This window comes from Poromitra crassiceps, assembly GCF_964638095.1.
Source record: "Poromitra crassiceps genome assembly, chromosome: 25".
NCBI classification, from domain to species: domain Eukaryota; kingdom Metazoa; phylum Chordata; class Actinopteri; order Beryciformes; family Melamphaidae; genus Poromitra; species Poromitra crassiceps.
Window position 1 is genome coordinate 9,659,442 of NC_139649.1, and position 15,000 is coordinate 9,674,441.

The 15,000-nt window shown below is 48.8% G+C and overlaps 1 protein-coding gene across 1 annotated transcript in view; it reads right to left on the reverse strand.

Moving 5' to 3' along the window:
• LOC310798326 (cadherin-4-like) overlaps positions 1-15,000 on the reverse strand; it is a gene marked incomplete at both ends in the record, with an annotated part of 263,719 nt that overhangs the window by 50,636 nt on the left and 198,083 nt on the right. Inside the window, 1 exon segment of the mRNA XM_083660852.1 lies at positions 4,025-4,180. Coding sequence (XP_083516978.1) covers positions 4,025-4,180 — 156 coding nt within the window.

Consider the following 15,000-nt stretch of genomic DNA (forward strand, 5'->3'; position numbering starts at 1 on the left):
AGTGTAGTGAAAAGGAATATATATCAGCTACATTTCCACACCAGTCTAGCTGCAAATGTAGTGGAGAGGAGGTTGTCGAGGAGAAGAGGATAACTTGTCAGTTAAAACAGAGACATTTCTTAAAGGTTCGGGCTAGAAAAAGTTTTAGACAGATGCAAAAGGACTGCCGGGTGCCCAGCAATACTGTTGGCCTGGCGAGCGGAGCCTTGTTGCTGCTGAGACAAAAAGAGAGAATCAACTTTTTTTATTATTATTATTATTATTATTATTATTATTATTATTATTATTATTATTATTATTATTATTATTATTATTATTATTATTCCCCAATTTCCCCCTGCTGCCCTGGTCGCTGCCCCATCCCCTCTGCTGATCTGGGGAGAGAGAGCCGTAGACTAGCAGCATGCTTCCTCCGACACATGTGCAGTTGCCAGCCGCTTCTTTTCACCTGACAGAGTCGAGCTTCACCCGCAGGACATAGCACGTGGGAGGATCACGCTATCCGCACCAGTTCACCTTCCAGCCCCGAACAGGCGCCCCCCGACCGACCAGAGGAGGCGCTAGTGCAGCGACCAGGACACATACCCTTAATCCGGCTTCCCACCCGCAGACACCAGCCAATCGTGCCTGTGTGGACGCCCGACCAAGCCGGAGGTAACACGGGGGTGCGAACCTGCGACCCTCGTGTTGGTAGGCAGGGAATCTACCTGCTACACTTACCCGGAACGCCCGAGTATCAACTTGGTTGGAAGAGAATTCCACTACGTTGCCTGTCTGTCAACACCAGATGAGTGACAACTGCGAGGAGAAAGTGTGCGGACGTGACGGGGGGAGAACTGTTGCTCGCAGGGCGCACGGGGACATGGCGGTGCAACCGGCAGTGTGTGTTTTCGTCAGCGGCTGTTCTCATAAGGCCAGCGGTTATCTCCGCTAATTGGGGCCAATGCCGTTGACTGATTTGACAGCTGACAGCTGACAAGTGACCTGCAGGATTCACAACGTCTACGCGTCCGCACGTTACGATCGACGTGTCCCTGTCGGGCGCACACACACACACACACACACAAACAGAACTATGCAAAGAAGGAAACATGCACAGACTCACGATGATAGCTTTACTTGCTCTCTCTCTTCCCCTTCTGCCCTGGTGACTCACAGCAGCTCTGGCTGACAAAAGTTCACACTAACACCCACACTCGCCACCTCGCACACAGCTCCCCCCCTGCTGTTAAGTCTGTCCAAAAACAGCGTCCTCGTCTCTTTTCACTTGAACCTAAAACTAACAAGCAAAGTTTGGGCCTGGAAGAGAGGCCGGCATGCAGCGCTGCTGGGAACTTCCTGTCAAAGTTGAAAGAAAGTAAAGCAATGGACTAAATTTCCCCCGGGCCAAAACGCTGACTCCATCCTCCTACGGTAAATCATACATCACATCACAGAAGCAGGACGGCGGCTCCATAGGAGCACCAGCCAGGATTTGTCTTCAACTTGAAGTGCTCTCAGGCTAACTTGCTGCTTGGCTACAGGCAGTGTCAGATAAGAGCTGTTTACTGAGCAGCAGCTGTCCTTCCCAGGGACCAATAACCTGCCGGCTTTATCGATCCCAATTTGCTGCTTGAGCACAGGAGCAGATATGGAAAGACAACACTCACACAGACACGGAAAGACAGATCCATAGGCTACACTCTCTCTCTCTCTCTCACACACACGCGCGCACGCACGCACGCATGTGCGCAAACACACACACACACACACACACACACATAGACAGACACACGCACACACACACACAAACCACAAACCATTATTTTGATAATCGACTAGTCACCTTATTATTTTAACGATTAGTCGACGAATCGGATCATAAATTGCAGCTTATCGCACAATTACTCAATCGCTCTGATTTAGCTATCATCAGCTTCTAAATTTAGCTTGAAGTTGTTTTAGGCATGTGCTAACTAAAAATAAAGACAATTAAGATTATAATTGACTCAAAAATACATCTTTTAATGAACCAGCAGCAGCTTTGGGGGAACAAAACAAATGTTTTTTTTTTTTTTTTTCAACTCCCAAAGAACATGCGATGACGTCGATTGCCAAATATGTTGGCGACTATTTTGGTAATTGACATCATCGCGACTAGTTGACTAATCGTGGCAGCCCTAACACACACGCACGCACAGACGCACACACACACACACACACACACACACAAACACACACACACACACACACACACACACACACACACACACCACACACACACACACGCACACACACACACACACACACACACACACACACAGCAACTCCCACAGCCTGAGAAAGGTAGCACATAAGGTAATAGAGACTGATGGCTGGGCTGACAACAGGCTCATCTGGAACAACATGGAACAGAAAGAACAGAAACAGAGATGCACGACTGGAGTCAAAACATCACAGAGTATCATCACCTCCAGCATTTTGACTCTGATGAAGACACAGTAGTGTCGAAACGTTAGTCACTTATTTGCACTAATAAAAGCTGCAAATTCATCAGTGTGCTCCAGATCCCTCCTTAGTTTCCTGGAAGTGTGCTGTCTTCAAACTGATTCAGCTGTATTCTGCTGGATGATGTGTGGAGAACCCTCTTTCTATCACCTCCAGCCTTTCTGTTTGTTTACATGACTGTACGTGTGTGCTGTATGTATACTATAACTGCTAATCCTGTGTGCGTGTTGTTGGTGAGTGTGAGCCAGCGTAGCCGCTGAAGAGCTAGCTGAAGCTCGGCTATCCTTTATGATTCCATCATCCCTGTGAGACAGGGAGTGTGCCTTTTGAGTTAGCTCTATCAGCAGCACAGTCATCCATCACGCTGCCCCGGCTGGCAGGCAGGTGTGACACCAGGAGAAGGCTCACCTCCAGCGGAGACGTTAGGCCTCGCTCGTACAAACACAACCTGCGACGTGTGGCTACCGAACCAGCGGCTACTCTGTTAGCAGAGGGCTCATGTGGGCTGTGTGTGTGTGTGTGTGTGTGTGTGTGTGTGTGTGTGTGTGTGTGTGTGTGTGTGTGTGTGATTCACACACAGCTACTGAGCTGTCGCACCCCCAGGCTCCAGCAGGGCCAGGCAGGAAGTCAACCCTCCAGCCAGGTGGTGGTGGGTGGGGGATGGCGGCGGGGGGGGGTCTATGGGACATATGCATGCTAACTGTGCAGCTGTCAGCCAATGCCTTTGATGGTTAAGTAAAAAGAAAAGGGCCAGCTGTAGACAAAGAGAGAGGTCGAGAGACACAGACAGACAGAGAGTGAGAGAGAGAGAGAGAGAGAGACACCTCCTGGTGTGATCTGTACATCAAATCAGCATGCATACATGCAATACATGCACACATACTGGTACTGTACATGGAGACACAATGGACACACACACACACACGCGCACACGCGTGCACACACACACACGCGCGCGCACACACACGCACACACACACACACACACACACACACACACACACACACAGCAGCACCTGCTCATTAACTGTGATGGTGAGAACAACACAGCGATGTTTTTCCTCCCCTCTGTCTCTTCTTCTCCTCTCTGTCCGTCTCTTCTTCTCCTCTCTCCCTTGCATTGCTCTTTGGAGGTGAACCTCCATCTAATTGACGAGCGGAGAGCGGCTTTTGCAATCTGTGCTTTGCAGGCCGTCTCTCTCTCTCCAGACTAAACTTCATCGCTGGCTTTGGTGTCACTCAGCGCGCGGCGAGGCGAGGCTGGTCTGGAGGCAGTTGCGTGTTGCAACAGAGCGGCCCGCTCTGGCTCCGAATGTGCTCCGACTTCTGCTTATGGCAGCCAGGCGACTATTAGCCTTAGAGGCAAACGGCAGATGGATGGTCAGAAAGGCAGACAGGGAGAGCAAGAGGGGAACCAGGCAAGGAAGGCACATTTCCACAGGGATAATTGGGGAGATGATGAGACAGACCCTAGAGGGCGACGAGGAGTCTAATGAAGCAGACAGACACGCCAGACATTTTTTAGCGGTGGCCCTTACGTGGTACGAGGCCCTCTCCTCTCTGTCCAGGGGCCTGGTGACGTACATCTTGCCGTGGACGGGGTCGATGTTGTAGACGTCGCTGGGCGGCTGGTCGGCCCCCGCCCCCGTGATGCTGTAGCGGATGCCGATGGACTGGTCCTGGTCCGAACGGATCTGAGGAGAGAGACCCAGACAAAGACGTTGATATTATATAGCGCCTTTATCCAACGCGCTTTACATTATGTGCCTACGGTACATTGACCCGTTTACACACACATTCACACACACCGATGTCAGGAAGCTGCCACGCACGGTGCTGGCGCTATAGCCATCAGGAGATATTTGGGGTTCAGTATCTTGCCCGAGGACACTTCGACATGCAGACTGGCGGAGCCGGGGATCGAACCGCCGACCTCTTTTATTGTACGTGATTAGTGGACAACCCCGCTCTACCTCCCTGAGCCACAGCCGCCACAATTTTTTTAATATTCAGTTAAAAATGTGGCCCTGGCTTCCTACACACACAATTGATTCTTCAATATGAAAGTGGTGATTTTACTACATTATTACATTATTATATTATAATAACACCAGCGTCAGGAGAGGACAGACAGCAGATAGCATCACATAATCATAATAGCATAATAAATGACAGAAAGTGTTAAAAGTCCAATGTCAAATAAAGGCAAAAGTGAATTTGTTTGAGCGGACGCATTAATGATCAAGATTGCACTGAGGGCGGGAGGTAATCGATCTTTTCTTCACTGATAGCATTTTGAACCCAACGCCCGACTGTGGAGAATCAGATGAAGAGTCGTGCGGGGGGAAAGTTAAAGATTCAAAGATTTTTGTCTGACCTTGCTTTCTGAACAGAGCTTTTCTTCCCCTGCACGGGCGGCTCTCCTCAGACTTTGAACACGTGTGTGAACTTGACCTTATTGGCAGTTACAAAGGTATTTCTGACATCGATCTGCTTGGATGATGTGAAATGGATTTGTGGCGTTTCCGTGCCTGTTATTTCCTGCGCGGGCAACTCGATATCTCAATACGCCCTGTTCCACCGTTGATACCTCGGCGCGCGGTCGCTTCACACGCTATCCCAAATCCCGACATTTAGAGAGGGGATACATTGCACTTCAAACAAGTTTCCGTATATGCGACTCCACTGGGCCGGCAATAAAAATATCAATATTTCTGCTCAGCGCCTTTGCCATCTGCAAAGAAGAAGACAAAGGAAGATTGGGTCGTGGCATTACTTCCTGCGGTATCGATTTTCAATGAGCTCCGGGGATTCAAGTCACCATACAATGTTACAGCGTTAATTTGACAACGCTGTTAAACGAGGGGCTCCGGCACGTTTATTGAAAGCGCCGTTGTATCTCATTTCCATGGCTAAGTGACTAAGTGGGCCCGCAAAGAGTCCTGGCTCTGCACACACCTGGTAATGAATCACCTGGATTTATTAGCAACTGGGGGAGTATTAGTGAGGAACATGTAGATGCAAATAAACGTAACGAGCAGGACCAACTGCTCGTGGCCTGAGGGGTGTTTTACACAGAGAGGAGAGCCGGCCGGCCAGTACGAGGCAGTGTTTCCCCTAGGATGGAGTTGTAGCAGGCAGCGATGGTGAAGCACGCGTCAAAATGGGGTTTTTTTTTTTTTGCACAAAACATTTATTTCGCTTACCTGCATCCTGTCTAGTAGGAGATAGATTCAATAAAATTGAATTTGGCAATAGGGATCTAGTATTCCTATGATATTCCTACAGTAATCCTATAATATTCCTAATCCTATAATATCCATATAGTACTCCTATGATGATCCCCCCTGTCCCCTGTGCTTCCTATACCTACAGTATGTGTTGTGCTGACCTGCAACGTTTCTTGTTTATATGCGTTACTCACTGCAGCAGCTCACCAGTGCATACAGTATAGGGAAAACACAAGATTATTCCAATCAAGTAATCACAATCAGTCTACTTCAGTTAATTTGACCATCCAGTTAAAGGGACTCTTAATTTCAGTTTATAGGTATTTTTGATTGGCATTATCATCATCATCATTTAAAGATATAACGGATATTTCTGAGCATGTGTTGTGTAAAACGACAGTCACCAGTCATCCAGTGAAAACTAATGGGGATAATAACAATACGATCAAAATGCAGATGTTGCGTTTTCGTCTCGTCGGCACAATCTCACAATATATCCGCAGTGTGAACACTGTTGTCTCAGCAGTTACGGTAATCGCTTGAGAGTGATCACGTGACCGTATTCCCATGCTTTAGTAGAGTCCATCACACTTCCTAAATCCAGTTCTTTACACGGATTATGGGTGGATTTATGATAATACTGCAGGTGGATGGTGTGTGCTGCTGCTGCAGCCTACTTTAGCAGGTGCAAGAAACCGGTGGTGAACTCTGGACCCAGTTCTACCTTTATGTGGCAAATAGTCAATATCCCCTTTTCTCCAACCTCAGTCACCCGGCAACACAACAGAATACGTTTGCTCCTCTTCTTTCCTATAGGGGATTGAACCATCACTATGGTTACAAGCCAGAGGGAGTAATCACAGAGTCAAATGGAAAAAATGGAAGACACTCTCCTCTTTCTATCTCTCTCTCTTCCCCTCCTATGCAATTTCCCTGCTCTGTGGGGCCGGAGATCATGCATGAAAATGAAATGACTTCATCCGTTCAGCGGTGACGGTGGCTTCTGCATAAAACATCTCTCTGTTTGAACATGATACCCACTCTCTTAATTTCCAACAGGGTCCTCAAACCCACGGCCTTGCACAGGCAGGCAGCAGCATCCTTCTCATGTGCTCAGTTTACATAGCTATATAATGTGTGCCATAGTATCTTCACATGCAGGTGGACAGTCTCCTACAGCATCAATCAGAGCTGCTTTATTTCGCACACGTGTGATCGCTGTAGCATAATTGCGATATTGTACGCCTAATCAGAGGCATTATTCACTGTGCCCACCATCGGCCAATCACAGCACAATAACATTCTAGCATAGCCTGATATTCAAACTGCATCATCAATTCAAATTCAAATTCAATTCAAAAACTCATTGCCTCTTCATCTGAGATTGCGCTCGCTTCAGAGCATTTCTATGAGGGGGCGGGCTTCGGTCTTCCCTCACCAATCGGCAGGGCAGCCGCAGCAGTCTTGCTAGTCGCAAGCACAAGCTAACGTAGCTAGCTAATGCTAGCCAGCATCTCCACGTTTAAGCAGCTAAAGTCGGCCGACTTTGCACTTGTCGTTTTAACGTAACTCTTATCGTACACTGCAGGAACTAATAAGACGTTCGTTAAAATAAGCATGGCTAGCATTAGCTAGCTACGTTATGTTGTGTAATCTTTATGCCTCTAAGATCACATAATGACGAGACGGAGAGCAGAATATCAGTAACGTGCTTTACTCGTTACTTTACGTCTGACCAGGAAGTCACACGTCCGTCACATAAACCGATCCGTGCGGGAACATCAACCTATGACTAGTAGACACGTATGTTAGCTTTGGCCACAGCTGTTTCTATTGTGCATGATGACTGACAACATCGTTAGCCAATCAGCGCCCGCAATTGGATTTTCAACCGGAGAAAAGGCGTTTGCTCATGGCGATTCCAGACCGAGAAGAGCTAGTCTCTTAGAACAGACGAGTTGGCTTCCGCAATTTTCAAATGCTTCCGCCATACCGTCTGTACTTCGTGGGGGAGAATCATGCACCAACCGGAATGGGAAGCAGAAAGGCGGGTCTTCCGCTCATTAGTCCAATCAGAATCCAATATGCCGGCAGAAAGGCGGGTCTTCCGCTCATTAGTCCAATCAGAATCCAATATGCCGCATTCGCGTGTCGTGATTGGTCGGATTCCGTAGAACTTCCTTCCAGTCTGAAGGTTTTTTTCCCAACTTCCTTGTGCATGTTCTGGGGGTGTAACGTACAGACTGTATATAGCTGCATTCGCCGGATGTAGATGATACAGTCTGTTTTAAGAGACTAGAGAATAGCCAATTCACAACTGCGGAGTGGGCGTAGCTTCGAAGGTCTGGAGCCAGGCTAATGCTAGCATAAATAATGCTGATCATTCACCCGCATCATCGGTGTCATCTGTTTGGTAGATAACGTGTAGCGGGAACAGAAGAGATGACGCAGTTCAGTAATGAGAGCGTGTCTGAGAAATCTCCCGTCTTATCTGCTGGAGGAGGCAGACGTGCAACACAGACACAGAATTGGCGCACACCAACAAACAAGAGTTCTATCTGCCCTATAGCTGCAGGAACATGCCCTATAGCTGCAGGAACATGCCCTATAGCTGCAGGAACATGCCCTATAGCTGCAGGAACATGCCCTATAGCTGCAGGAACATGCCCTATAGCTGCAGGAACATGCCCTATAGCTGCAGGAACATGCCCTATAGCTGCAGGAACATGCCCTATAGCTACAGGAACATGCCCTATAGCTGCAGGAACATGCCCTATAGCTACAGGAACATGCCCTATAGCTGCAGGAACATGCCCTATAGCTGCAGGAACATGCCCTATAGCTGCAGGAACATGCCCTATAGCTGCAGGAACATGCCCTATAGCTGCAGGAACATGCCCTATAGCTACAGGAACATGCCCTATAGCTGCAGGAACATGCACAGAAAGAAATCCAATACCCAGCATCTCGTCCTTCAACATGTAAATATTCCTTTGCAGACGAGCAGGCGGCTGTGGTGGTAGCCAACGTATACATGTGTGTGGTGAAGTGTTTGACAGGTTGGAGATTCGCTGTGCGGGGCACCAAAGCGTAGATCAAAAGGACCAGCTCAGTTCAATAATTCACAAGGCCCGTCATGTGGGGAAAGCACACACATATGAAATTTCCCACCTGCCACGGATCTGTGCTTCTGCATCCAGACGCGTGCGCGCAAGAGCGTGTGTCTGTCTTCGTGTGTGTGTGTGTCTGCGTGTGCGTGTGTGTGTGTGTGTGTCTGCGTGAGTGTGTGTGTGATCCGTCTCTTCATTGGAACTTCAAAGCCGAGCTGCGTGTGTGGTTGGCACGTTGGTGTAATAGCCCCGAGAGGAGACAGAGGAGCTCTTACATGTCACGCAGCTTTCGTCTTTCCACGCCCGTTTAAAATTCCGCGTCGACGAGTCGACCTGAGACCGCCTGTCACATTTGCCGGTGTCTCTTAATGAAGAGTCTTTATATCGATAAATTGAATAAATGCAGAGGCGCGCCTCGGCGGCGTCCTGGGACTCCTCGTGAGTGACGACTGCTCAATTGAGCCATTTCAACGGTGCGCTAATGATGAAAGCTGGGATTTCTATCCTCTCTATCTCGCTCTATCCTTATCTCTCTCTCTCGCTCTCTCTCTCTCTCCTCAGTACCTCTTGGCAGAGAGAGTGGCTACTAATCAGACTAAAAATAGCCAGGAGAGTCGGGGATGCAAGGGACTTAACTGGCTGTCTGTCAGATCAGACCAGACATCAGATAAGTGACCCATTTGTGTAACTCTTTGAGAGTGATTTCCTTGATTACTGACAACTGCCCGGGTCCCAAGGGACGAGCGATCAGCATGAAGAGGAGAGACAGACAGACAGGGGGAGCCAAAGCAACGGGGAGTTGGGAAGAAATCAGATGAGGAGGAATTAGTCCTCAGTTAAACTCCTTTGGGGGTGACGCCGCGGCGTGCAAATACATCATGAGAACAGGAGGGAAGAGATTTATGTTCATCAAGCATGGCGGTTGTCTGCCTAATGAGCGCACTGTGACGTTTCAGTCTGTCCAAATCGTCTTTAATTGATTCAACCCTGTCTGATCACCTCTGTCACATAAATAGCTTGATGCTAACATAAACAGGGACTAATTTGATGTTTATTTCATGTTACTCTGCGTTTCATCGTCGCTCCTGCGATGCCGTCTCCCTTCATTCCAACAACGCTGCAAATCTTCAGTGCCTACTGCCCAGGTTATCTCGTCGTAAGGGCCTTTCTCTCTGTGTGGAGTTTGCATGTTCTCCCCGTGCTCCCCCAGGGGGGTTCCTCCGTATATAACCCCCCCACTAAAAACATGCAGAAGATCAAATCGTCATCGTCATCTGACCAGTGACGACAACATCCGAAGTTGGTCCCCGGGCGCTGTACGAGAAAGCGACCACTGCTCCTGGCCTGCCCCTCGGAGGAAAAGGACATGCCTGGATGGGTTAAATGCAGAGGACACTTTTCACCGGCCACCGTCAGCATGAGTGTGTTGTGGCCGCATGCATGTGTTGTGGTGTTCGTGTGACAATAAAAGACGGGCTTGTCCGTTACGAGAGTTTTAAGTGAAGAACGGCGCGTCCCGCGATGCAGAGGAGAAGCGCGCGTGGCGCTGCTGCTGCGCCGCAGTGTTCGGCTTCCAGGAAACAACAATCATTCACACAGGAAATAGTTAAGGCCCAGCATGCTGCAGGCACCCGTGGGATCGTTAAGGGTTCGAGTGTGTGTGCCATGGGCTAATGTCACACAATAATGGCAATCTGCAGTTTACACTCTTTGATAGCCTCTTTTATGTGTCGTACACGCTTAATGGTCGAGGCCCGGGCTGCGTTAGTCCGTTTTGCTCCAAACGTTTGCCTCTCTTTATTTGATAGCTCTTTATGAGCTCAATCACCTCTCTTTTCCCCCCGCGTGGCACATCAAACGCACCACCCCGGGGTTAGAGAGGAGGCTCAACAGACGCAAACCGGGGGAAACCGGGGAGTTGCCCGGCACTCGCCTGCTGTATTTCCAAGACGATTGTGTCGCCTGTTGTTGCCATGGGTGACCGTTTCTTTCGATCGGATGAATTCATTGAATTAATTTGATAATGCTTCAGTTAGAGCAATATTTCTGGAAACTCTATCCACTTAAAATGTTACTTCTGTATTTGTTTCATAGAGTAGACAATGGGGGAAGTAGGAGGGTATCAGCTGTTCAAAATGCTGGCTGAAACAGTACAGTGTCGACGGTAAAACTAACCAATTACAGACACCCACTACTTTGGAATAATTCCAACTTTAAGTTCACTTGTGAATAATGTTTGGCATATAAGTAGCCTATGTACACAGATTGTATGAAGGAGGAGGGTTAGCATCAGACACTGCCAAATGCAGTGGCATGTCCGTGCCGAGGGGCATTGTGGGAGGAAGTGATGCCAGCCACTCAGGAGACAGACAGGCTATGACTAAGCCCTTCTGGCAGCCTCTCAGTCACGCTTTCGCTGTCATCGCTGTCACCCATTAAGAAGTGTTCTGCCAAATGTCTGCATGGCTTTAATGGAAACTATTTACTGACTGGATGGCTCATATACTTCCCAAGCTCTTCCTCTGAACTGCCTGTTCACATGGTCACACTCTCACACACATACGCAGGAAGCAATATGTTATTCGATGGCGATGAAAGTGTGATTCAGATGTGAGATGGAATTATTATGAGGTGGCACCAAAACTCACTGTGTAGATACTGTAGATAATAATAAGTCAACAGTCACGTTGCTCAAAGTCTGGATTAGTTTGAGGCAACCCGCCTCTGTTCGTCTGTCTCACAAGACGGTTGGTTCATCGTGTGGGATCAGCGAAAGCAGCCAGCAATCACGGCTTTTTCTTTTTGCCAACCGGCGTTTTAGGAGTTGACAGAATCCAATTTGCTCAAAATGTCAAAATTGAAAATAAGTTCAACTCAAGTTTTGCGATTTTGCAACAATTTTTCCTATTCCCAATATTCCCGATTTCAGCCGGATGCGTAATACATCTGGCATTAAGGTTGATTTGCTCTTCTGTTTATTTCGATGCGGCCACCTGCTGAGTTGGGGAATTGTTCATCGATGGCTTTCTTTTTTTTCTTCTGGTTTTCTTTTTCTCCCACAGATCCATTACTTGAGGCAGAAGAGGAAAAACACGAGACCACGTCAGGCTCGAATAGACAATTGATTTTCCTGTCTTGAGCAGTCTTGAGTAATCTGCCAGTGTGTTCTCAGCTTTAAAGTGTCGCCACTGGGTTAAGATATTCGGATATGACAATACACCTTTGTAGTCTTTGGGTATGGATGGGGGGGGATGACTCCATTTGGAAGAGTGTACGTTAAAACAGCGTTATCAAAAGCATCCGCACATCTGCAAAGTACACAGGCGTCCTTTAAAATCCCAGCGTTTGATCAGCACGTCTCATCTCTCCCTGCTGTTGCGGTGTCTGTTGTCTCTTTGTTCGACATGAGGGAAATGGCAAAAACTACATGCTTTTTTAACTTCCTCTTAAATTTCAGCTTTGCATGGCTTTGATCCCTCCTGCTGTGCGCTTGTCACCCACCAAAGCTGATCTGCCCTGCTTTTGATGGGGGAGACGAATGATAGGCCATCCGCACAAACATCCAACAAAAGTGACAGAGGCAAACACTGCACTGTGGCGAGGCGGAGAGGATGAAAGAGAGAGAGCTAGGTCGACAAAATGCAAACAAAATTTCCAATTAGGGAAGATATGGGAGCACGAGTCGTCGTTTTTTTTTTAACCAGCCTTCAAACTTTTCTTTTCTTACAAAATACAATAACAACCTTACATGCACGAGAGTGCGGCGATAAAGGGAAGAAATGTCAGTTCTGTTGGCACTATGAGAAGAGAACGGCGAGGAGGGTTTTAAAAATAGTCACAGGAGGGCTGTAACGGAGAGGAGCTGTGGAAAGCTCAGGTTTAATATCTCTCAAGTGCGAGCCACTGACAGCCACCGTCGCACGCAGTTATCCCTGATCCTCGTAAGGAACAGCTGCGTCTGCGCCCTCGCGCCACACAGACAGGCCACTCCATTATGGATCGCTGAAGCTGAATGGGAAATGAACCGAGCTTCTGTGCACTTCTGAAATATGGATTTTTTATTTTTCTGCCTCATGCGCCCACCTTTTCATTTGGTGCTCTAACCCTCTCTACTCTCTGTCTTGGTTGCTGCCATTTCAGTATGCCTCGCCCCTTTCGTCCATGTCCCCGGTGTGTCTTTCTTTCTGTCTGTCTCGCTGTCTCTCCGAGGGACCGGCGAGAGTCCCATCAATACAAATGAGCAGTACTTGCCCCCCTGAGGAGGCCGTGGTGGTCTGCTCTGGTACTGACCAAGGGGGCAACCTCTGCTGCTGCTGCTGCTGCTGAAAAAACGAAGCAAAATGTGACTTATCCCTGCGTTCTTTCTAATGGCCAGCAGGGGCCGACTCCACTGGCTGCAAAAATCAAAGTCAAAAGAGTTGTATAGAAGTCACTGGGGAAATGACCCTATACTTCTCACTTGATTTATGACCTCAGTCTTCTTCAATACAGCATCTTGTTCAGCCTGTCCAGTGTCCACGTAGATCAGATCAGATCACGGATCAGATCACGGACCGATAGCATGCGCCCCCGCGGCTCTGTGGGAAACGCCTGGAGCCAAATGTATAAAAGTCTGTAGGTGTAGAAATCTGTGTAAGCCCAAAAAGCTAAAAAACAACAAAAAAAAAACATCTGTAGCTGTTTCTGGCTGCAAAAAAAACAAGATGGTGACGGTCTAAATGCCAAACTCCAGGCTTCAAAGCAGGAGCCTATAAACCAATGGGTGACATCACGGTGGCTAACGTCCATATCTTTTATATCCAGTCTCCATTCTGTCCTTTCAGTTCCCGAGGTGTCCTGAAGTAATCTCGAGGTGTCCTGAGGTAATCTCGCTGGTTTCCTGAGGTAACCTCGCGCTGTCTCTCAAATTGGAATCTCCTCCAACTCCGAGCTGGATTTTTTTTTGAATTCTCAATGTCTTTCATTATTAATTCAGAAGAGGATAAGGTGTCCCGCGGCTTTAACATTTTTGTGTTGTACGCTCCAAAATAAATCAGACGCTTTTTGAAGCACACGCGGCGGCGCGCGCGCGCTCGTGCACACGCCGGCACGCCTCCGCCTCCACCTCAGACCATTAACCAGACGAATGAAAAGAAATGTAGGATGGGGGAAAAGGGGCAATTAGAGGGGAGAACAAATATTAATGGAAGTTAAGAAGTGACACAAACCCAATTACTGCATTAGCCAGGCAATTGAGATGAGCTCGGCACGAGACGGGGAGCCTGTTGAAATGTACCAGCGATCTGGTCTCTCTGCATTAACAATGGCATTAATTCCCCTGATTCACAGGGATGGAGAAGAATAATGGAGCAAATACAGCCATTCCGGCTGCCATATAAAGGGAGCTCTGCAGTGGGAATGTGGGAGACAGAGGCTGACATTCTTGTCTTCCCTCCGCCCATACAGACTGCAGGCCTCTGGAGGGCGCCGAGTCGTTAAACGCCTCCATTCTCCAGCTCTCCCCCCCGAGGCTCCGTAACGCAAGGACAATAGGTAAAGCAAACTCCAGGGCTTTTGCGTGCATAGGGAAACGTAGCATAGGATAATTAAAGTGACGACGTGACTGGAAGGACGACCGAAGGGTGAGAGGGGGGGGACAGAGAGGGAGAGACAGAGGGGGGGGGGGGGGGGGGCGGGGGGAGGGGGGAGAGACAGGGGGGACAGAGAGGGAGAGACAGAGGGGAGGGAGGGAGGGAGGAGAGAGCAGGGACCAGCTTTCTGCTGTGGCGGCACTTTTCTCCTACCTCCTACCTCCCGTTGTCAAATTGAATCGCTCAACCCCCAAGCCGCCGCCCTCACGCGGTCCTATAGGGACCCCTGACAGCCCGGCCAATCAGCAGCACCCCGAGGCCGGTTGAAAGCCCTCCTGGCATGCCAAAGGCTAGTGGGGTCCAACCAATCAGTGAGAGGGCCAGCTTTGAAAAGGAGGGGCCTGCTTGGCTCAGGGAGCTTCTAAAAGTCTGCCAATGAGAGTCTGGGTGGGGGTGTGGGCGGGTGGGGTGTGTGTGTGTGGGGGGGGGGTGGTGTTAGAGAGGCTCAGAAGGAGGCTGCCAGTGGGGTCAGAGTGGACGAGAGCAGAATGACAGTTATTTAGTGCGGGGCCGAGCTCTCTGTCAGTCACAGCAGCACCCAGCC